The 25,607-nt window shown below is 35.1% G+C and overlaps 1 protein-coding gene across 1 annotated transcript in view; it reads right to left on the bottom strand.

The window, feature by feature from the left end:
- LOC111156614 (multiple PDZ domain crumbs cell polarity complex component) overlaps positions 1–25,607 on the bottom strand; it is a 137,234-nt gene that overhangs the window by 90,955 nt on the left and 20,672 nt on the right. The window contains exons 3-9 of the mRNA XM_022517608.1: positions 19,549–19,758; positions 19,015–19,154; positions 17,936–18,149; positions 17,087–17,215; positions 14,857–15,066; positions 12,422–12,536; positions 11,992–12,080 (exon numbers count right to left, since the gene is read on the bottom strand). Coding sequence (XP_022373316.1) covers positions 11,992–12,080; positions 12,422–12,536; positions 14,857–15,066; positions 17,087–17,215; positions 17,936–18,149; positions 19,015–19,154; positions 19,549–19,758 — 1,107 coding nt within the window. The remainder of the gene's footprint in view (positions 1–11,991; positions 12,081–12,421; positions 12,537–14,856; positions 15,067–17,086; positions 17,216–17,935; positions 18,150–19,014; positions 19,155–19,548; positions 19,759–25,607) is intronic.

Below are 25,607 nucleotides of genomic sequence, written 5' to 3' on the forward strand. Positions count from 1 at the left end.
TTAGAGAGATTGTGAGAGAGAGTGTGCCCACCAAGTGAGCAGGAAGAGGGGCGAAGGGAGAGAGAGAGAGAGACTCTCAAGCACACTCTGCACTGAGCGAGGGGGGCGAGGTGCAGAGCTGGATCTCAAGACCCTGAGATCACGACCTGAGTGAAATCAAAAGTCAGACATTTAACCAACTGAGCCACCCAGCTCCACGATATTCTTTTTTAATCAATCATAATTCCATACTGCTTTTACCAAGGATTTCTATACATCAATCTAAGAAGAGTGAATATATGATTCCATCTGATGAGCAGTTTGGTCAACTTTTTAAAATATAATAGAATCCTTTGATCAAATAATTCTTTTTTTTTTTAAGATTTTATTTATTTATTTGACAGACAAAGTAGGCAGAGGGACAGGCAGAGATGGGGAGGGGGAAGCAGGTTCCCCTCTGAGCAGAGAGCCTGATGCAGGGCTCAATCCCAGGACCCTGAGATCATGACCTGAGCTGAAGGCAGAGGCTTTAACCCACTGAGCCACCCAGGCGCCCCTGATCAAATAATTCTTAAATGCAATACTAATAAACAAAGCGGAATAACATGGAATCATTCGCTCTATTCCCTCCCCTGTAATGTCTACAGTGAAACCCTAGGGGTCAACAGAGCACAATTTGTAAAACAGGAATCTTAAAGTAAGCTTAATGTTGTAAAACAATATCTCATTCGGGAGAGGGTGGTGGGGTTATGGACACTGGGGAGGGTATGTGCTATGGTGAGTGCTGTGAAGTGTGTAAACCTGGCGATTCACAGACCTGTACCCCTGGGGCTAAAAATGCACTATATGTTCATAAAAAAACTTTTTTTTAATTAAAAAATTTTAAAAATAAAACAATATCTCCTCAAAATAGCAAGAAATAATTTCTCAATCTTCTCACTGCCTGGACAACTACAAAATAAAAATGGAGTTCAGCTTCAACAGCTGCTACCAAAACAAAGCCAGGAAAAACAAAGACTGCAGTTGTGAAAATGCAACCAGTGTGAGGAACTTTACCACCAGTATCTCAAAAGTCCACAAGATGGTGATATTTCACAAAAATTAATGCATGGCCAAAAGTATCGCATGATGTTTCCTCAGAGTCTGAGATGCTCCTAACTCTGAAGGAAGAGAATATTGCTAAAAGTTAAAAGTCGGAACACTGATAACAGTGAAGATAAGTGACTTTATTGAAAACAAGAAAACACTTCATACGAAGGAGACCTCTCCTTTCAAGTCAATAATTCCCTTTATTACTGATCTTACCTAAGCAAAACCCTATGTGAGGTTCCACTTAATGGAAATAATGACAAGTTTGGAGGAAAGATATTGTGCTTTTAAATGTGCAATTATTTCAGGCCTTCAGTAAGGATCTGCTTCATTAATTAAACTGTACTTACATGCGAAGTGTTATACCAAGTATTTTAAAGAATTACTCATTTGGTCTTCCTAAAAATTATACAAGGGAAAGTTTCCTTTTCCCCATTTTGTAGGTGAATGAAGCTTACTAAGCAGTTATCATAGGATCCAGCAATTCTATGCCCAGGTATAAACCCAAGATAAATGAAAATATACATCCATACAAATCTGGTACATAAATGTTCACGGCAGTGTTATCCGTAACAGACAAAAAATGGAAACAACCCAAATGTCCATCAATTAATAAATGGGTAAATAAAATGTGGTATATCCATACAATGAAATATAACTCAGTTATAAAAAGAAATGAGGAATGGATACATGGTACAACATGGATGAAACTTGAAAACATGCCAGGCAGAATAAACCAGTCACAAAGGACCACATACTGCATAATTTCACTTACATGAAATATACAGAGTAGGCAAATTTATAGAGACAGAAAAAAGACTGGTAGTTTTCTAGTGCTGGGCAGTTGGTAGAATTAGGGACAGACTGCTACTGGGTATGGGGTTCCCTTTTAAGGAAATGAAAAGTTTCTAAAATTGACAGTGATAATGGATGCACAATTGTGAATATACTAAATTAAGCTACTGAACTATACCCTTTAAATGAATAAATTGTAGATTATGTGAATTATATCTCAAAAAAGCTGATTTTTTTAAAAAAAAGTTTTCTAATGGATTAAAATATGTATCGTGGGTGCCTGGGTGGCTCAGTGGGTTAAGTCTCTGCCTTTGGCTCAGATCATGATCCCAAGGTCCTGGGATCAAGGCCCACATTGGGCTCTCTGCTCAAAAGGGAGCCCGCGTTCCCCCCCACCCCCGACTGCCTCTCTGCATACCTGTGATCTCTCTCTGTCAAATAAATAAATAAAATCTTTAAAAAAATAAAATAAAATAAAACAAAGTAAAATAAAATAAAATATATATCTCAGGGAAAAAAGTACCCTAGCTATGTTTTCAATTTTTAATTCAGTAATAGATATGGATTTAGAGTCTATATCTATGCACACTCTCTCTCCACTCCTTTTCTCCAAAATTAAAAAAAAAACGTAGTTAATTTTCATTGTATGACAAATGAAGAGACAGTGGTTAAAACTCATTCCCAAGTCATAGCCAACTTAAGTGGCAAGCACAGCTTGATCTTCACAATAGGTTTCAAGGGGTGAACAAGTGTACTTAGTTTTACAGAACTAAGCCCAAGAAGACTCAGGAAGTTATAATGTAGAAGTGGGCACCCCCTTTTTTTTTAATTGCAGTAAAAAACACATAACAAAAAATTAACCATCTTAACCATTTTTACCTGTAAAAGTTCAGAAGTGCTAAGTTTACTCAGTGTCATGCATAGATCTCCAGAACGTTTCTACCTTGCGAAACTGAAACTCTGTACCCACTAAACAGCTCCCCATGTACCTCTCCACTCAGACTCTTGCAACAACCATTCTTTTTATTTCTATAAGTTTGACTACTCTAGGTACCTCATGTGAGTGGAAACATACAGTACTTGTTTTTTTGTGACTCACTTATTTCACTTCGAATAATGTCCTTAAGGTTCAACCATGTTGCAGGATGTGACAGAATTTCCTTCTTTATGAGACTAAATAATATTCCATTAGATAGATAGATAGATAGATAGATAGATAGATAGATAGATAGATAGATAGATATCACAGTTCGTTTATCCATTCATCCATCGGTGGACATTTCGGTTTCTTCCTCATCTCAGCTATTATGAATAAAGCCACTATGAACAAGGAATCTTACGTTAACATTCTACATTCTTATCATAATAAAATCCCAAAGAAACAACAAAGTCGTAATTAAACATAAACAAATATATATTAAGATAAATAGTATTCTCCAAAATGTCTTCCAAAAAAATATTAATAGATGTTTGAGGAAAAAGGAGCCCACGATTACAAAAATTTAGGAAAACCCAAAGTAAAATAGCTGACTTTTCTCTAATTGCAGAACTTCCCCGAGTCTTCGATTTTTCAATGTGCATTATGAATCCCTAAGAGACCTTATCAGTTTTTGCTAAACTTACTTGACCAAGAAGCCACTGGTGTAGGGTCTCTCAGATCTGTGTTTTAAGGAGTACCTAGGGCAGCCCAGTTTGCAAAACACTGAACTGAAGTTGTATTCTTCTGTACACTGCCTTGAATAGCAATATGCTCAAAACATACTGAAGTTACTATAAAAACAATGACGGGCTTGATCTGATTAAGAGGGAGTTAAGATCTATTTCTTTTATTCCTGTATATTCTTAGAGCTAAAAGAAGCCCTGGACATGGAGCCAACAACAACACAGTCTCATTCCACTGATATTAAAAAAAATGCACACATCCCAAAATTCAGACTCAAGTACACCAAACATTATGATATCTGGTCTTTAGATTGTCTGCAACTAAAGTATAATAATGTAACAAACTCATTACAACCAGAAATCAGATATATCAGAAATTATTCTATTATTTAGAATTGAGATCAGTGAAGCTTCTATCCAATGCTCTTCCACAAAACAACAAAACGGGTAATTGTAATGACAGCTTCAAATCACCAAAAAGCTTAAATTAGTATGGAGCTAACTGTAGTTCTCAAAACTGAGCAAACTAGGAGAATGCATTTATCAACCATGAAAATTAACAAAGCTCTTATTAAATGTGTTACTTACTGCTATAATTTGGTCTCCAATTTGGATTCTTCCATCATGTTCAACAGCACTGCTCTTTGTAATGCTCTTTACAAAGATTCCTGAAGGTTCTAAGATTAGAAATAGGGTTTTTGGATTTTTTTTTTTTACTATTTGCAAAGCACACTCAAAAACTATCCATCCTTTATTCTCCAAATTTAAAGTCCTAATTTTGAATAAATATAAATCAACAAACCATAGGAACAAAACCAACAGAAACTTAGTCTCAAGAATAAGACAGTGATTTTGTCTGTCAAGCACAGTATCAGAGTTTTCTACAGTGTATTATTCCTAAGGAAGTTTTTGATCAATTTATCCAACAATCTGAAAATACAGAATAGTAATTCACTATTTTACAAGACAAAGATATTAGAGGCAATTCCCAAATTTAAAAAAAAAAATTTGAAACTACCTAATTTTTTATCTCCAATGTAACCAGCAATGGTAATTCCTAATCCTTGGACATTTTTAGTGAGTTCTACATCAAATGTCTCACTTTCTTCACTTTTCTGAGTAGAAGCATCAACCTAAAATAAAATCAATCAATAAATATGCAGGACAATAAACCTGTAAACAACCTTCAAATTTAAATTTAAATAAACCTTTAAATTCAAAAGGCAACAACCTATATTTAGGAATAATATATCATAAGATGGCAAAGAACTCCGCTAGAAAAGGACTACTCCTCCAATCATGACAACATGAACTGAGCATTACATTGTTACTCAAAAGTAATGTCAGCAGTAAGGATGAACACCCCCTTATCAAAGAAATGCATTATTATTTGTGTATACAAAATTTTAAAAATCAAATAGTCTGTTATTAACAAGCTCTATTTTCAGCATGGTTATCTTTATTTCTACAACTGAAAGAACTTATGCTTTGAATTCAGGTCAACATGTTCAAATCTGAATTTTTCTAATCATTGCTTTGCTCAACTGTCTACCAGGAATAAGAGTAACAAGTCCAACTAGCATTTATTGAGCAGGTTCTACATAACAGGCACTTGACATGTCTTAATTTACTCCTTAAAATAAGCCTATAAGGGAGGTAAAATTCCTATCAGTTTTTCTCTGGGGAAAGTGAGGAATATAAACCTTTTCAAGGACAAACAGTAAGCAATCTACTAAAGGCAGAATTCACATACAGGTAAGTGGGTTGCAAAACCCCTGGTCTTAAAATGCTCTGCAGGGTGTAAAATGCCTAGTAGAATACAGGAGCCACAGTGTCCACTAACTTGCTTCTACTGCTATCTTAAGTGGATAGCTGATGCTAACACCACGAGTGCAGTTAACCTATCTTCCAGATATTTTATTAATATACTGATGGTGATTTTGAAAACCTGTGAAATGCAACATAGAGCTATTTAAAATTGTTGTACTGTATTTGTTTTGTAAATTCAGACTTTAACTTGAAAAGCTCTTTATATGGAAAGTATGCCTTTCTGCATTGATCTTCATTCCTAAAAGACAGCTGACAACAGGTTTCTCTACCATGGAAAACTGTGATTAATTATACACTGGACTGAAGGGCAAGGTTCTCTGAATTCAGTGTTAGCGGACTGGTGCAGTAAGTCATCAGCAAGCTTCTGGCATTATGTGCTTGTGTGGTACCAGCAGATTCCCCAGAGAACCTTACAAAGATCACAACAGAACGAAGGCTCGAATGGACATATAGGCTGGGGCTTGCTGGTAATTTTTTTTTATTTTCTTTAAGCAAACTCTGACTGTATCTCACTGATAGTCCATCTAAGTGAGATATAATTTTATAGTAAAGTTTGATTTATTTTTTCATTGCACATAATTATCTGTGCAAACTTAGCAAAAGTTTAAAGTTTAGATAATTACAAGAAAATGACAGGATGAAATCTGCTTCAATTGAAACAAATGTGTTTTCTATTTTTAATAAGACTTATGCGAGTGCTATTTTAGAGGGTGGCAATTTGACTATCGAATGGTTTTAAAAGGGGCACAAGCTTCAGAAATGATGATATGCACAGAATAGATATTTTTCTAAGCTTTCAATTACATCAAGTGGTTTTCGGTAGTGCATTCATTTATATATTGCTGAATAAATGTTTTGTTTACCACAAAAGAATGTGATTTAAATACTTTCATACACAAGCTTTCTTTCTTTACTTCTTTTCCTCTGCAAAAAATAGCAACTAACTCAATCCTAAAAACAACAGAATCATGGAAATTTCAAGTGTTCTAATAAAGTTTTAAAGGGCTTGTGGAGGAGGTTAGGCTATTAAAAAAGAATCTGTAGCAACTAATTAGAAAAACTTTAACAGAAAAAAAATGATAGATGTTTTTAGATCTATGAGAAAGGAATACAGGACTTGCATTTGCTATAGAGCTTACCTAGAAATTGGGTGTAATTCTGTCCTTAAATATATAAGAGATTTTTGGATAAAATTATTTTGTTGATACTCCTACCCCTATTCCTACAAAACAGATACTAAAAGGGAAGTGACTGAAGGAGAATGATTAGAACTCACAGCCCACCTAACAGAGAGCCTTCTAAATAAAAGAAAGATAAAATTAAACATTGAATTATTAGTAGCAAATAATTCTTGAAAATTTTATCATCTTTCAAAAGATTATCCTCAAAAATGTGCTTAGAGAAAAATGTAAAAGAGTAATCTAGAATTTTTTAAAGAAACCTATTTTTCATCTGTTACACATGATTCCTAATTAATAAGATGTTATTAGTGCTGAATCTACACTTGAATTTTCATTCTTTAGCACTAATTTATGAATATCATTAAGTCTAGTTCCGAAACGTCACTATTATCTAAATGTTACTGTCTATGGAGGTTCTGAGTAACTGTTTCTATCTACTTACCCGCATTTCCGGTGTAGAAGATGGGGATGAGGAAAGGGTGATGCCCAAAGAGGTGGGTGCTGCTGGTTCTTCAATGGCACCTCTTGCAATCATCAATTTAACCCTGTTTCCACACTGCCTGAGCACTTGTGCTACTTGCTCACTGCTCATTCCTGCTAGATCCGTGTCACCAATCTTTAGAATGTGGTCTCCACTGCACAATCGCCCATGCTGAATAAAGAGATCCATTAATCAGGCTACTAATATTTTAATTTCACCAGGGAAATCCTAAATGAGGGAAAGAAAATAATTTAAAAACAGCAGTAATGTGAATTACCAATCTCAGAACATGAAACATGTGGTTATTATTTTAACTGTCTTTTGATGCATCTTAACATTATTCAATGTGATATAAGTAACTGAAATTCACAAACATTCCTTAAATCAATAGTTGATAACAGCATTTCAATTTGATTTCTACCCACTGTATATAGGAAAATATTAGGTCTTTTATAAGTTTTTTGAGAAATAGAAAAAAAGAAAAGAAAATGCCACTAAGCAAAGATGAAGCATATGCAAATACACATTACTCAAAAAATACAGAAAAACCACTAAAAAGCAGTGAACAAATACCACATTTCTATCTTATACTTTCAATTAAAAATCTCCCTAACAGAATAATTTTCAAATGAAATAGATGAAAATTTAGATGGAGTCTTATTATTATACAAACACTATTCACTAGAACTTTCTGCAGTGACAGAAATGTTCTGCATCATCCAGTATGGCAGCTACTAGTGACATGTGGTTATAGAGCACCTGAAATGTATCCAGTCCAACCAAGGAACTGAATTTGTCATTTTATTTAATTTTTAAAAATTTCCTTTATTTATTTTAGAGAGAGCTCAAGCGGGGTTGGGATGGGTGGGGGGTGGGACAGAGGGACAAGAGAGAGAATCTTAAGCAGACTCTGTGCTGAGCATGGAGCCTAACTCAGAACTTGATCTCACGACCCAAGAGATCATGACCTGAGCTGAAACCAAGAGTCGGACACTTAATTGACTACATCATCCAGGAATCCTAGGCATTCATTTTATTTAATTTTAATTAATTTAAACTTGAATTTTAGAAGTAGCAAGTAGTTACAAGCAGCTACAGTACTGGGTACTGCAGTTCTATACTGAAGACAAAGCTCAATTTATTGCAGACCAGTCAACTAGGGGAATTTCATTAAATACTGTTAGAGGCTGGCTAATATTTAAAAGGGAGGAAATATTCATACTACTGTGCTACTGTCAATACCTCTACTGATAAAGCTGCCATTAAACAGGCCTTTCATTTAGGAATATGAGAAATATTTTATGAACTGACTTAACTAGGTTAAGTTTAAACATACAATGCAAAAACAAACGACTTTATAACAAAATGTTATAACCAAAGAAAAAGTCACTTAACACTAGAACTTCTCAAATTAAAATGTAAGTTATAACTGATAACTTTACAACAATTTTTCTCACATATATTCCAGCATTGTCACAGAGCATAAATGGCAATACCAGCACAAACTACTCCGAGTGATAAAAATAGGCTGTGCTCCATTTACAAAGATGACACAAGTGACCCATCACTAAAGGGACTTGTTTTTTCTCTCAATAATAAAGTATTTTTCCTTCCATAATACCTTGTGGCTGTAAAGCAGCTGACTAGTTTTACAAATACAATTTGTGATCATAAAATAAAGGGTAGCTACCTCTATAATGATCAAATCCATAACCTGGGCTTTAGTCTGTCATTCTACAAAAGTCTTAAGATCATTGCCTAAAACTGTAACTTAAGGGGTGCCTGGCTGGTTCAGCTGGTTAAGCCCCCAACTCTTGATTTTGGCTCAGGTCATGATATCAGGGTCCTGGGATCAAGCCCCGCACTCAGCGGGGAGTCAGCTTGAGATTCTTTCACTCCCTCTCCCTCCACCCTCCTCCTTGCTCTCTCATTCTCTCTCTCTCTCTGAAATAAATAAATCTTTAAAAAAATAAATAAAAAGAACTGTAACTTAACATCAATGTCCCTCTTCAAAGATCTTTCTCCCAGGGTTAAGAACACACTTTCAGAAAAGCCCCACAAAACAGAAGCTTCTAACCCAGCTTCTTTGACATCACATAAGGCCAAAGTTTGTTCTTCCTAAGAGAAAATATAAAAGATGAAGGCATATAATTTGATAAAGCAACATAAAACACCTACTGGAGTAGCTTACCTGGTCAGCTACTCCTCCAGGCAGAATGGTTTTTACTATCACTCCAGTTGCTTTTCCTCCAATGATGCCAAATCCTAGTCCAGATCCATCGTTCACCAGTTCAATAGTCTCCACATGCTGCCAGTGAACCTGAAAACAAAAGTCCTATATGAATTTGAAAAAATTGGGGAAAACTAAAGTTTTATTATGATTGAGATTTTTGTGAATATTATTTTGTGATTGGTATCAAATAATGGAGTTCGGATATAATAATAAGCCTTAACAATGTCCCTTTCATTTAGTATACTTCCCTTTCAACAGATTGTTACTGCTATTGATATAGTCATTCTTGAAATTATCAATACATCTTTTTAGTAACCGCATTTAACCAGTTGAAGATAGGCACTGATTTGCAAGATCCTTTGTAGAACTTCTAAAAAAAGAAAAGATCAAGGAAAAATCATCACCTGTTAAGATTATCTTCTATAAAATCTTGCTTCACAGGATTTCAAATTAGAGGGCTCCTTAAAGTCACTGATTGCTAACTCAAAGACTATAATTCTATAATTTATAAAGCAAAAACAAGACTATTATCTGTCTACAGATAGAATCAGGTATATTGAAAAATGGATTTTTTTTTTTTGAGGAATGTGGTCAACTAGAAGAATACATAAAGAAAGGTAAAAGTTGACTTAGAAGGTAGTAACTTAATTATAGTTAAATAACTAATATTCCAGTGAGGGAGAGATAAAAGAATAAAATAGGAAAAACTCATGAAATATAATGACCTACAAGAAACAGAAATCTGTAGACTACCAAAAAGAACTAGAAAAATAATATCTGTCCCTTTTACAAATCTTATGTACTCACCGGGTTAGAGTGTGCTGAAATTGTGCTGGCTGCAGATGGAGACCGGGACACTATGGGGCTGATGAGTTGAGGCAATGAGCCTCTGGCAATAACTAGCTGGACATTATCTTTGGCTTTCTGAAGGATGCTGATAGCCTGCTGATGTGTAATTGTCTGATCAAGTGCCTGTCCATTGATAGCAAGGATCTGATCGGTTTCCTTCAATCTTCCATCTCTAGCAGGAATGAAGAAAGGGGAAGAAGACATCTGACAGCTCTCAAGAAAATGACAGCTTCTTTGGCATATATTTTCAGGTTACTTTTAAGCCAGTTTTCTAATGTCCACACTTTTTAAGCTTTTCCCTGCAATTTTACTTTTAAAAATTTAAGTCTGGGCTCCAGTTATCCACTCCTAATCAATCTCTCCCATTTAAAAGCCACCTTCTTTATAGCTACTCACTCAACCGGTATGTTTTGTCTTAGATAAAAGCAAAGGTGGATACGTTTAGTTGTTGTTTTGAACATATTTAAAAAATACAGCTCAAGTTATCATGGGTCACTTGTATACTTTCCAATACTGCAACTTTTAAATCTAATCAAAAAGAGCCCACTTAATAATCATGAGACTAATGTCCTACTCAAATTTTCCTTTCCTTTCTTTTTAAAAAGTGATTATCACTGCATTTAAAAGATACTCTCCCTTCCAAGGACTTGCTTTTTATCACAGTAATGTTAAAAATTTCTAAAAATTGATTAATAAAATGTTACATTAAGTTTCTGTTTTTATTCATTTTCTTTCTCTAAATTTTCCCAAGGTCTTCAACACCTTCTGAATACAGTATCAAAAACAGAGATGAGGGACGCCTGGGTGGCTCAGTTGGTTGAGCAGCTGCCTTCGGCTCAGGTCATGATCCCAGCGTCCTGGGATCGAGTCCCACATCAGGCTCCTTCACAGTTCGTTTATCCATTCATCCATCGGTGGACATTTCGGTTTCTTCCTCATCTCAGCTATTATGAATAAAGCCACTATGAACAAGGAATCTTACGTTAACATTCTACATTCTTATCATAATAAAATCCCAAAGAAACAACAAAGTCGTAATTAAACATAAACAAATATATATTAAGATAAATAGTATTCTCCAAAATGTCTTCCAAAAAAATATTAATAGATGTTTGAGGAAAAAGGAGCCCACGATTACAAAAATTTAGGAAAACCCAAAGTAAAATAGCTGACTTTTCTCTAATTGCAGAACTTCCCCGAGTCTTCGATTTTTCAATGTGCATTATGAATCCCTAAGAGACCTTATCAGTTTTTGCTAAACTTACTTGACCAAGAAGCCACTGGTGTAGGGTCTCTCAGATCTGTGTTTTAAGGAGTACCTAGGGCAGCCCAGTTTGCAAAACACTGAACTGAAGTTGTATTCTTCTGTACACTGCCTTGAATAGCAATATGCTCAAAACATACTGAAGTTACTATAAAAACAATGACGGGCTTGATCTGATTAAGAGGGAGTTAAGATCTATTTCTTTTATTCCTGTATATTCTTAGAGCTAAAAGAAGCCCTGGACATGGAGCCAACAACAACACAGTCTCATTCCACTGATATTAAAAAAAATGCACACATCCCAAAATTCAGACTCAAGTACACCAAACATTATGATATCTGGTCTTTAGATTGTCTGCAACTAAAGTATAATAATGTAACAAACTCATTACAACCAGAAATCAGATATATCAGAAATTATTCTATTATTTAGAATTGAGATCAGTGAAGCTTCTATCCAATGCTCTTCCACAAAACAACAAAACGGGTAATTGTAATGACAGCTTCAAATCACCAAAAAGCTTAAATTAGTATGGAGCTAACTGTAGTTCTCAAAACTGAGCAAACTAGGAGAATGCATTTATCAACCATGAAAATTAACAAAGCTCTTATTAAATGTGTTACTTACTGCTATAATTTGGTCTCCAATTTGGATTCTTCCATCATGTTCAACAGCACTGCTCTTTGTAATGCTCTTTACAAAGATTCCTGAAGGTTCTAAGATTAGAAATAGGGTTTTTGGATTTTTTTTTTTTACTATTTGCAAAGCACACTCAAAAACTATCCATCCTTTATTCTCCAAATTTAAAGTCCTAATTTTGAATAAATATAAATCAACAAACCATAGGAACAAAACCAACAGAAACTTAGTCTCAAGAATAAGACAGTGATTTTGTCTGTCAAGCACAGTATCAGAGTTTTCTACAGTGTATTATTCCTAAGGAAGTTTTTGATCAATTTATCCAACAATCTGAAAATACAGAATAGTAATTCACTATTTTACAAGACAAAGATATTAGAGGCAATTCCCAAATTTAAAAAAAAAAATTTGAAACTACCTAATTTTTTATCTCCAATGTAACCAGCAATGGTAATTCCTAATCCTTGGACATTTTTAGTGAGTTCTACATCAAATGTCTCACTTTCTTCACTTTTCTGAGTAGAAGCATCAACCTAAAATAAAATCAATCAATAAATATGCAGGACAATAAACCTGTAAACAACCTTCAAATTTAAATTTAAATAAACCTTTAAATTCAAAAGGCAACAACCTATATTTAGGAATAATATATCATAAGATGGCAAAGAACTCCGCTAGAAAAGGACTACTCCTCCAATCATGACAACATGAACTGAGCATTACATTGTTACTCAAAAGTAATGTCAGCAGTAAGGATGAACACCCCCTTATCAAAGAAATGCATTATTATTTGTGTATACAAAATTTTAAAAATCAAATAGTCTGTTATTAACAAGCTCTATTTTCAGCATGGTTATCTTTATTTCTACAACTGAAAGAACTTATGCTTTGAATTCAGGTCAACATGTTCAAATCTGAATTTTTCTAATCATTGCTTTGCTCAACTGTCTACCAGGAATAAGAGTAACAAGTCCAACTAGCATTTATTGAGCAGGTTCTACATAACAGGCACTTGACATGTCTTAATTTACTCCTTAAAATAAGCCTATAAGGGAGGTAAAATTCCTATCAGTTTTTCTCTGGGGAAAGTGAGGAATATAAACCTTTTCAAGGACAAACAGTAAGCAATCTACTAAAGGCAGAATTCACATACAGGTAAGTGGGTTGCAAAACCCCTGGTCTTAAAATGCTCTGCAGGGTGTAAAATGCCTAGTAGAATACAGGAGCCACAGTGTCCACTAACTTGCTTCTACTGCTATCTTAAGTGGATAGCTGATGCTAACACCACGAGTGCAGTTAACCTATCTTCCAGATATTTTATTAATATACTGATGGTGATTTTGAAAACCTGTGAAATGCAACATAGAGCTATTTAAAATTGTTGTACTGTATTTGTTTTGTAAATTCAGACTTTAACTTGAAAAGCTCTTTATATGGAAAGTATGCCTTTCTGCATTGATCTTCATTCCTAAAAGACAGCTGACAACAGGTTTCTCTACCATGGAAAACTGTGATTAATTATACACTGGACTGAAGGGCAAGGTTCTCTGAATTCAGTGTTAGCGGACTGGTGCAGTAAGTCATCAGCAAGCTTCTGGCATTATGTGCTTGTGTGGTACCAGCAGATTCCCCAGAGAACCTTACAAAGATCACAACAGAACGAAGGCTCGAATGGACATATAGGCTGGGGCTTGCTGGTAATTTTTTTTTATTTTCTTTAAGCAAACTCTGACTGTATCTCACTGATAGTCCATCTAAGTGAGATATAATTTTATAGTAAAGTTTGATTTATTTTTTCATTGCACATAATTATCTGTGCAAACTTAGCAAAAGTTTAAAGTTTAGATAATTACAAGAAAATGACAGGATGAAATCTGCTTCAATTGAAACAAATGTGTTTTCTATTTTTAATAAGACTTATGCGAGTGCTATTTTAGAGGGTGGCAATTTGACTATCGAATGGTTTTAAAAGGGGCACAAGCTTCAGAAATGATGATATGCACAGAATAGATATTTTTCTAAGCTTTCAATTACATCAAGTGGTTTTCGGTAGTGCATTCATTTATATATTGCTGAATAAATGTTTTGTTTACCACAAAAGAATGTGATTTAAATACTTTCATACACAAGCTTTCTTTCTTTACTTCTTTTCCTCTGCAAAAAATAGCAACTAACTCAATCCTAAAAACAACAGAATCATGGAAATTTCAAGTGTTCTAATAAAGTTTTAAAGGGCTTGTGGAGGAGGTTAGGCTATTAAAAAAGAATCTGTAGCAACTAATTAGAAAAACTTTAACAGAAAAAAAATGATAGATGTTTTTAGATCTATGAGAAAGGAATACAGGACTTGCATTTGCTATAGAGCTTACCTAGAAATTGGGTGTAATTCTGTCCTTAAATATATAAGAGATTTTTGGATAAAATTATTTTGTTGATACTCCTACCCCTATTCCTACAAAACAGATACTAAAAGGGAAGTGACTGAAGGAGAATGATTAGAACTCACAGCCCACCTAACAGAGAGCCTTCTAAATAAAAGAAAGATAAAATTAAACATTGAATTATTAGTAGCAAATAATTCTTGAAAATTTTATCATCTTTCAAAAGATTATCCTCAAAAATGTGCTTAGAGAAAAATGTAAAAGAGTAATCTAGAATTTTTTAAAGAAACCTATTTTTCATCTGTTACACATGATTCCTAATTAATAAGATGTTATTAGTGCTGAATCTACACTTGAATTTTCATTCTTTAGCACTAATTTATGAATATCATTAAGTCTAGTTCCGAAACGTCACTATTATCTAAATGTTACTGTCTATGGAGGTTCTGAGTAACTGTTTCTATCTACTTACCCGCATTTCCGGTGTAGAAGATGGGGATGAGGAAAGGGTGATGCCCAAAGAGGTGGGTGCTGCTGGTTCTTCAATGGCACCTCTTGCAATCATCAATTTAACCCTGTTTCCACACTGCCTGAGCACTTGTGCTACTTGCTCACTGCTCATTCCTGCTAGATCCGTGTCACCAATCTTTAGAATGTGGTCTCCACTGCACAATCGCCCATGCTGAATAAAGAGATCCATTAATCAGGCTACTAATATTTTAATTTCACCAGGGAAATCCTAAATGAGGGAAAGAAAATAATTTAAAAACAGCAGTAATGTGAATTACCAATCTCAGAACATGAAACATGTGGTTATTATTTTAACTGTCTTTTGATGCATCTTAACATTATTCAATGTGATATAAGTAACTGAAATTCACAAACATTCCTTAAATCAATAGTTGATAACAGCATTTCAATTTGATTTCTACCCACTGTATATAGGAAAATATTAGGTCTTTTATAAGTTTTTTGAGAAATAGAAAAAAAGAAAAGAAAATGCCACTAAGCAAAGATGAAGCATATGCAAATACACATTACTCAAAAAATACAGAAAAACCACTAAAAAGCAGTGAACAAATACCACATTTCTATCTTATACTTTCAATTAAAAATCTCCCTAACAGAATAATTTTCAAATGAAATAGATGAAAATTTAGATGGAGTCTTATTATTATACAAACACTATTCACTAGAACTTTCTGCAGTGACAGAAATGTTCTGCATCATCCAGTATGGCAGCTACTAGTGACATGTGGTTATAGAGCACCTGAAATGTATCCAGTCCAACCAAGGAACTGAATTTGTCATTTTATTTAATTTTTAAAAATTTCCTTTATTTATTTTAGAGAGAGCTCAAGCGGGGTTGGGATGGGTGGGGGGTGGGACAGAGGGACAAGAGAGAGAATCTTAAGCAGACTCTGTGCTGAGCATGGAGCCTAACTCAGAACTTGATCTCACGACCCAAGAGATCATGACCTGAGCTGAAACCAAGAGTCGGACACTTAATTGACTACATCATCCAGGAATCCTAGGCATTCATTTTATTTAATTTTAATTAATTTAAACTTGAATTTTAGAAGTAGCAAGTAGTTACAAGCAGCTACAGTACTGGGTACTGCAGTTCTATACTGAAGACAAAGCTCAATTTATTGCAGACCAGTCAACTAGGGGAATTTCATTAAATACTGTTAGAGGCTGGCTAATATTTAAAAGGGAGGAAATATTCATACTACTGTGCTACTGTCAATACCTCTACTGATAAAGCTGCCATTAAACAGGCCTTTCATTTAGGAATATGAGAAATATTTTATGAACTGACTTAACTAGGTTAAGTTTAAACATACAATGCAAAAACAAACGACTTTATAACAAAATGTTATAACCAAAGAAAAAGTCACTTAACACTAGAACTTCTCAAATTAAAATGTAAGTTATAACTGATAACTTTACAACAATTTTTCTCACATATATTCCAGCATTGTCACAGAGCATAAATGGCAATACCAGCACAAACTACTCCGAGTGATAAAAATAGGCTGTGCTCCATTTACAAAGATGACACAAGTGACCCATCACTAAAGGGACTTGTTTTTTCTCTCAATAATAAAGTATTTTTCCTTCCATAATACCTTGTGGCTGTAAAGCAGCTGACTAGTTTTACAAATACAATTTGTGATCATAAAATAAAGGGTAGCTACCTCTATAATGATCAAATCCATAACCTGGGCTTTAGTCTGTCATTCTACAAAAGTCTTAAGATCATTGCCTAAAACTGTAACTTAAGGGGTGCCTGGCTGGTTCAGCTGGTTAAGCCCCCAACTCTTGATTTTGGCTCAGGTCATGATATCAGGGTCCTGGGATCAAGCCCCGCACTCAGCGGGGAGTCAGCTTGAGATTCTTTCACTCCCTCTCCCTCCACCCTCCTCCTTGCTCTCTCATTCTCTCTCTCTCTCTGAAATAAATAAATCTTTAAAAAAATAAATAAAAAGAACTGTAACTTAACATCAATGTCCCTCTTCAAAGATCTTTCTCCCAGGGTTAAGAACACACTTTCAGAAAAGCCCCACAAAACAGAAGCTTCTAACCCAGCTTCTTTGACATCACATAAGGCCAAAGTTTGTTCTTCCTAAGAGAAAATATAAAAGATGAAGGCATATAATTTGATAAAGCAACATAAAACACCTACTGGAGTAGCTTACCTGGTCAGCTACTCCTCCAGGCAGAATGGTTTTTACTATCACTCCAGTTGCTTTTCCTCCAATGATGCCAAATCCTAGTCCAGATCCATCGTTCACCAGTTCAATAGTCTCCACATGCTGCCAGTGAACCTGAAAACAAAAGTCCTATATGAATTTGAAAAAATTGGGGAAAACTAAAGTTTTATTATGATTGAGATTTTTGTGAATATTATTTTGTGATTGGTATCAAATAATGGAGTTCGGATATAATAATAAGCCTTAACAATGTCCCTTTCATTTAGTATACTTCCCTTTCAACAGATTGTTACTGCTATTGATATAGTCATTCTTGAAATTATCAATACATCTTTTTAGTAACCGCATTTAACCAGTTGAAGATAGGCACTGATTTGCAAGATCCTTTGTAGAACTTCTAAAAAAAGAAAAGATCAAGGAAAAATCATCACCTGTTAAGATTATCTTCTATAAAATCTTGCTTCACAGGATTTCAAATTAGAGGGCTCCTTAAAGTCACTGATTGCTAACTCAAAGACTATAATTCTATAATTTATAAAGCAAAAACAAGACTATTATCTGTCTACAGATAGAATCAGGTATATTGAAAAATGGATTTTTTTTTTTTGAGGAATGTGGTCAACTAGAAGAATACATAAAGAAAGGTAAAAGTTGACTTAGAAGGTAGTAACTTAATTATAGTTAAATAACTAATATTCCAGTGAGGGAGAGATAAAAGAATAAAATAGGAAAAACTCATGAAATATAATGACCTACAAGAAACAGAAATCTGTAGACTACCAAAAAGAACTAGAAAAATAATATCTGTCCCTTTTACAAATCTTATGTACTCACCGGGTTAGAGTGTGCTGAAATTGTGCTGGCTGCAGATGGAGACCGGGACACTATGGGGCTGATGAGTTGAGGCAATGAGCCTCTGGCAATAACTAGCTGGACATTATCTTTGGCTTTCTGAAGGATGCTGATAGCCTGCTGATGTGTAATTGTCTGATCAAGTGCCTGTCCATTGATAGCAAGGATCTGATCGGTTTCCTTCAATCTTCCATCTCTAGCAGGAATGAAGAAAGGGGAAGAAGACATCTGACAGCTCTCAAGAAAATGACAGCTTCTTTGGCATATATTTTCAGGTTACTTTTAAGCCAGTTTTCTAATGTCCACACTTTTTAAGCTTTTCCCTGCAATTTTACTTTTAAAAATTTAAGTCTGGGCTCCAGTTATCCACTCCTAATCAATCTCTCCCATTTAAAAGCCACCTTCTTTATAGCTACTCACTCAACCGGTATGTTTTGTCTTAGATAAAAGCAAAGGTGGATACGTTTAGTTGTTGTTTTGAACATATTTAAAAAATACAGCTCAAGTTATCATGGGTCACTTGTATACTTTCCAATACTGCAACTTTTAAATCTAATCAAAAAGAGCCCACTTAATAATCATGAGACTAATGTCCTACTCAAATTTTCCTTTCCTTTCTTTTTAAAAAGTGATTATCACTGCATTTAAAAGATACTCTCCCTTCCAAGGACTTGCTTTTTATCACAGTAATGTTAAAAATTTCTAAAAATTGATTAATAAAATGTTACATTAAGTTTCTGTTTTTATTCATTTTCTTTCTCTAAATTTTCCCAAGGTCTTCAACACCTTCTGAATACAGTATCAAAAACAGAGATGAGGGACGCCTGGGTGGCTCAGTTGGTTGAGCAGCTGCCTTCGGCTCAGGTCATGATCCCAGCGTCCTGGGATCGAGTCCCACATCAGGCTCCTTGCTCGTCGGGGAGCCTGCTTCTCCCTCTGCCTCTGCCTGCCATTCTGTCTGCCTGTGCTCGCTCTCTCTCCCTCTCTCTCTCTGACAAATAAATAAATAAAATCTTTAAAAAAAAAAAAAAAAAAACAGAGATGATGCCATGAAGTCTTACCTGTGGGCCACACTGCCCTCTTGGATCTCCTGCACGAATATTCCCAGTTCACCCCGGTTTTCGCTCCTGAGTCCCACAACACTAAACCCAAGGCCTCCACATGGAGGTTTAAGGAGCTCAAAAACTTCTACGTGGCGACCCTGTTCAGGAAACAAGGCAAAAAATAAAACTGAAAGTTAATCACTCAATTCAGTTATTTTATTAGTGGTATTACTAAGTTTAAAAAAATAATTTAGAAGAATTTCCTCAGATAACCTTTATCACTCATCACCTAGAATAATGTATTTTATTATTGATCCTGAAGAATTTAAAAAAAGAAAAATGAAACAAAAATTTCTTGACCATCCAATCTCACACAAAATTCACTTCTTTTCCATTTCAATTTTTTCAGATGTTAAAAATGTCCTCATAAATATTTTTAATAATATATATTACATATTTATATAATGTAATATAAACATATACATATTCTTCCAATTATTCAGGACTTGATTACACTGTTCTATTTTAACTAACAAGTAGAAATATTCTTACCTGGGCCATATTTTTGATTAGTTGATCAAATTCATCACAAGCAGGTTTCCCATTGACATGTGCAGTACCAGATCCTGTAAATGCTTCCAGATTCCCATTATTTGAAGATGATAAGAACAATTCATTTTGCAGAGGAGGAATTACAGCTGGGCTGAGATGTGGAATGTGAGCATATTCAACATTTGAAATTGCCGATGTTGTAGTGTTTACCTGAGAGCAATATGAAGATTATTAACAAGTCTGACATTCCATAAACTATTTTGTAGAAAACATCCAGAGGGGTAATAATAAACTACATATAAAATTTCAAAATTTCCATTTCCTTTGATTGAGCTACTGAATTTCAAGAAATTAATTTCAAAGAGAAAAATGAGAATAATACACAAAGATGTGTGTATAAGGATGTTCAATGCAGCATTGTTTTTATTAGGTAAGAAAAATGTCAAAACCTACCTCCAGTGTTCAACTTTAAGGTAGCCATTAAAACACACACAAACATACATATTCACATGCACACTGAAGTGCAAAAGGCTAGCTATCGACCAATGTGTACAGTATGACACGGTGCACATTCAAAAAAGATGTTTATATTTATATTAAATGTGGAAAAATATACACATTATAAAATATTATAATAACATTAGTTGTCCCTGAGAGAGCGGGCCATTTAATCTTTTATATTCTTAAATTTTTAGAATAATATACATAACAAAGAATTTGGTCTTTCCTGAAAAGAGGTCTGACCTGTATTCCCAGCTCCTAGGAAGGAACCTCTAAACCCTTGGAGCTTCCAGATATTCATGGTAAACTCCAAGTCCACAAGATACCTGCCCAAACTGACACTAAGCTAAATCACATAGGCAGTCAATCATGCCTATGAAATGATACCCTAATAAAGTTTCTGAACACCAAACTCAGATGAGCTTCCTGGGTTGGCAAGACTCTGTGCATACTGTCACACACCAATTCTGAAAAGGAAACATTTTGTGAGGAAAATGGAAGCTTCATATTTGAAATCCTCAGGCTGTACTATGCGTCTCTTCTTTTGGCTGATTTTATACCTGGATCCTTTCCTTTCAATGGACCATAAGCATGAGTAGAAAAGCTTCCAATAAATTCTGTAGGTCCTTATACTGAATTATCATACCTGAGGGTGGTTTGGGGAACATCCAGAACTTGAAGTTCATCTCAGAAGTAAAGGTGGTCTTTTGTGGATTCTTCCCTCTAACATCATAGTCAGACCTTAACTGTTTGCTCCTGGTATCAAAAGTCTCCAACAGAGTTGGAAATCCGGAGGATTGTGCCCTCAAGCCTTGCAGTTTGGCTAACTCCAGATACAATGACATAAGTAATAACAATGACAAAAAAGATCATTCCATTCTGGAAAAGCATTCCATGATTACTTGTATGTGTCTATTACACAGATTATCAGGTTAAAGCTAAATAATTTCCCATTTCTGTAGGATGTCTGTACTGCAAATTTTTACCCACAATTATTTATCAGAAAGAGTAAATCAGTAATACTTTTGGATCACTCTCTGAACTCATCTCCTGCACTGTGTCCCTCACCCAGCAGGATGCAGCTACACTGACCCCTTCACAGTTCCTCAAAGCAAACTGCTCACCCTATCAGCCAAATACATCCTTCCCCCAACATCTACATGCTTATTGCTTAATTTCATACAGGTGTGCTCAACTTCATCCCAGAGACGCCCTCCCTGACAACTCTACCCAAGACAGCATCCCACCATTAATGCTCCACGAGCCTACCCTGTTCCGTTTTTCTTCTTGGCACTTGCCATGGACCCTGTTGTCACAGAGCTTCCATCCCACTCTCTGTGGACAGACTAGAATGTAGAATTCCCCAGTGAAGGAATTGGACTATTTTGTTCTCTCTTATGTCCTTCATTCTCTACAGGAGTGCCTTGCACCGAGCTGGTATTCAATATACATTTGCAGAATAAATTTTTTTTTTTTTAGGGACTTACTCTGATTTCATCTCCCAACAACTCTCCCACTATCATTATTTCCATTTTTCAGATGACAATATATATTTTTTAAAGATTTTTATTTATTTATTTGACAGACCACAAGTAGGCAGAGAGGCAGGCAGAGAGAGAGTGAGAGAGGAGGAAGCAGGCTCCCCACTGAGCAGAGAGCCCGATGCAGGGCTCGATCCCAGGACCCTGGGATCATGACCTGAGCCGAAGGCAGAGGCTTTAACCCACTGAGCCACCCAGGCGCCCCTTCAGATGACAATATTACACAAAGGCACACACCTAATAAGTAGACTATGATCTGGATTTTTTCAGGAAGTTGTTCCTATGTACTATACACATAAGAAACGGTCATTTGAGGTATCATTTCTAAAAATAAGACATTAGGTAAAATTTACATTGACAGAGCAATCAAAATATTTTATAACGTATCACTAACCCATGCCTAAGAGCGTGTTACCTGTCCTTAAAATTAAACAGAAGACTCAGTAAGTTAACAAAGTTACCAATAACCCAACTTATACTGGCTTATATTATACTGGCTATCTACAATCACAAATGAAAGAGAGATCACTGAGTTGAGAAGAGGGTTTTGGGAATCCTTTCAAATGGTTATTTTAAAATCTACAGCAGGAATGATCAATTATTATTTTTTCAAAAGCAAGCTCCTTATGCCAAATTTGATTTTTTTTTTTTTAATCCTGAGCCATGGCAACTTCAGTAAAGTCTGCCAGCAGAAGATACACTGCTCAGGTTGAAGCAGATGGCATAATGAAATCTGTGACAGGCTGAGGATCCCACACACCAAGACCTCATGCCTATAGTATGTTTCCATAGGAGAAAAATATTTGGACTTCTGCTACGGTAAGCCAGAATGAACAAATCACATTCCAAGAATAGAGAGTTTATCTATATGAAGTTAACTGATGAAACAGAAGCTCTGATTTTATGGAAGACTAGGTGTGAAGGCACTCAAAAGTAAAGTTACAGGACCAGAACAAGTACAGTACTATGAGAATCACAGAAAAGTACTGAATATCAATGGTCTTTTCCAAATTTGTTAAGGCTTTTACCAATGTCAATGACTCCTCCTGTCTCCTCTTGGCCCCTGAGGTCTATGTACATGTAAGGGTAGAGGTTAAAGAGATCACGTATTTAAAAACTACAATTTATGGTGTAACCACTATGGAAATCAGTATGAAATTTCCTCAAAAAATTAAAACTAGAACTGTCATAGGATCTAACAATTTTACTTCTGAATATTTATCTGAAGAAAAATAAAACACTAACTCATAAAGATACATGTGCCTTCACGTTCATTGCAGCATTATTTATGATAGCCAATATATTGAAACAACTTAAGTGTCCATCAGTGGATGCATAAAGAAATTGCAGTATATATTATTCAGCCATATCCATTCCAATATTTGGAGTATTGTTCAGTCATAAAAAATTATTCAGTGATAAAAAAGTATGAAATCTTGCCATTTACAACAACATGGATGGACCCTAAGGCCATTATGCTAAGTGCAGCAAGTTAGGCAAGAAGCAAAAAATACTCTATGATAGATGTGGACTCTAAAAATAAATACATCTTTTTTAAAAGCTCACAGATACAGAGAAAAAATTGGTGATTTCTGGAGATAGGGAGTGGGGAGGGGCATGGGAGAAATGGGTGAAGTGTTTTTGTTCTTAGTTTAAATAAATCAAATATAAATAATAAAAAAAATAAATAAATAAAAAAAAAAAATAAAAACTACAATTTAATTATATCATCATACAAAAGGGTTGTTTTTAAATGTGCAGATTTACACTCAGAAAAAAGCACAAAGGCACCTTTGACTCTGCCGTAACTATTTAATAAAATGGCTACTGAGCTATAATCTCCTTGAGAAACAGGAATGGATCTTATTTGTCTTGATAGACCTGTTCACACCAGACACAGCAAAATGTTTAATTAAAAAATCTTGACTCCCATCTTGGTTTATAAATATAAAATAAACAGAAGAAAACACAACTATCTGGTGATTTTTATATACAGATAAACAATCTGTATGATTTATGGAAGTTGCTAGTAAATGAGCAAGAGTCACTAAATAATTATCTGTTCTCTGTTTAAGTTCTGGCTGAATATTTCAATCTAAAAAGGCTTTTTATGGTTTTAGTAAATAAACACATTAACTTAATTTATGGATCTGAATTAGTGCTAATACCTAAAACGTAATAAAATGAAGATTATGTAAATTACTCAATTAAAAAGTCAAAATTCTTTGTAAAAAGGCAGGATGAAACACCCTTCACATTTAGAAGTATAGATCAAGCCTTCTTTTAAGACGCAGTCAGAGGGGTCCTGGGAGGCTCAGTTGTTTAAGTGTCTGACTTCCACTTAGGTCATGATCCCAGGGTCCTGGGATACTCCCCGGTAAGGATCCCCACTCAGCAGGGAGTCTGCTTGTCCCTCCACCCCTCTGCCCACTTGTGTTCTTTCTCTCTCCCTCTCTTAAATAAATAAATAAATAAATAAACAAACAAAATCTTTAATAAAAAAAAAAAAAAAGGATGCAGTCAGAACAGAAACTGGTTGTTATTTCAAAAGGCCAGATAAGGTAGAACTCATAACACAGGACAGCTACATAACCTAAGTACTTTATTTTAACTTAAAGCATGGGTACATTCATTCACAAATATCTTGATGCATGAGAGCTCCCCACTTCCTTTTTACATGAACTGCACTCATTTAATATGGCATTATTTTCCATCTCAGTCTCTTTAAGATGAAGCAAGAATGTGGACACTTGAGAAATAATTTAAGAAACCAGGATTTTTATGAGATCTTTCTTCAGTGTTTTACAGTTTGACTACACACAACCAATTTACTAATAACTGTTTTATCAATTCATTTATGTAGTCTTTCAAAAGAATTTAAGTTTTCATGGAAAAAAATCCTTTGCCATAAATTTGTATATTATATAACAAAGTCACATAACTATAAAAATAATTATGACAGGCAAAACAGCTCTAAAAATGACTCTGATGAATGCACATTTATCTGGGGACAGCTGCAGAAGTACACACAAGAAAATGTCTGAAAATAAGTGTTTTGCACTCTGAGCATCAGCCATACATACGCCTTGAAGAACAGTATCCTTCCGTCTAGCGAGCCACTTATTTGGAGGTGTGCTAAGAGAGCTGCTTCTGTAACAGCATCCCAACAAAACAAAAAAATTCTCTTTGGTTCTCTATACACAATTAAGCTGACCCTGTGGGAAAAGCTACATCAGAGTTAACCCTTCCATTGAGATCAATCAGAAAATTTATAGAGAGTGCTGTGAAAACATCTTTAAAGGTATCAGGAAGAAACAATCACTTCTGCCATATTCTTGTCATCAGAAGCAAATCAATAAAGTGACCCCACACTCAAAGAGAAGAGATCACACAAGAGCGTGAACACCAGAAGGCAGGGATCACCTCCATCCCAGAGGCTGACTACCACAGCACGTCATAGTAAAACTGCTGAAGGCCAAGACAGAGGGAAGATCTAAAGCCACCAGAACAAAAAGGCACCTTATCTTCAAAGAAGAATAAAACTGACAACTAAACTTCCAAGTTAATCAATGAAAAACAGAAGACAATAGAATTTAAAAAACTAAAAATGAAAAAAAAAATCAACTTAGCATTTTCAGAATACCTTCCCCCCCCCCACACACATACACAGAGAGAGACAGTACTGCTTCAGAATTCTACGAAAGAAGTACACAAGTAAATTTTCAGAAACACAAAAGATCCCTCAAGAAATTTCCCTAATGCAGAAAAAAGACTGGAGAGCACAAAAAGGGTTTAAGGATTTAAGTAAATCGGGGCACACCTGAGTGGCTCCGTCTATTAAGCCTCTGATTTCGTTTCAGCTGAGTTTGTGATCTTGATGTCATGATATGGAGACTTGCATCAGGCTCTGCACTCAGTAGGGAGTCTGCTTGAGATTCTCTCTCTCGCTCTGCCCTCCCCCCATTCGCTCTTGAACTCTCTCTCTAAAATAAATAAATAAATCTTTTTTTCTTTTTT

This window comes from Enhydra lutris, unplaced genomic scaffold (genome assembly GCF_002288905.1).
Source record: "Enhydra lutris kenyoni isolate GAN:26980312 unplaced genomic scaffold, ASM228890v2 scaffoldscaffold47, whole genome shotgun sequence".
NCBI lineage: Eukaryota > Metazoa > Chordata > Mammalia > Carnivora > Mustelidae > Enhydra > Enhydra lutris.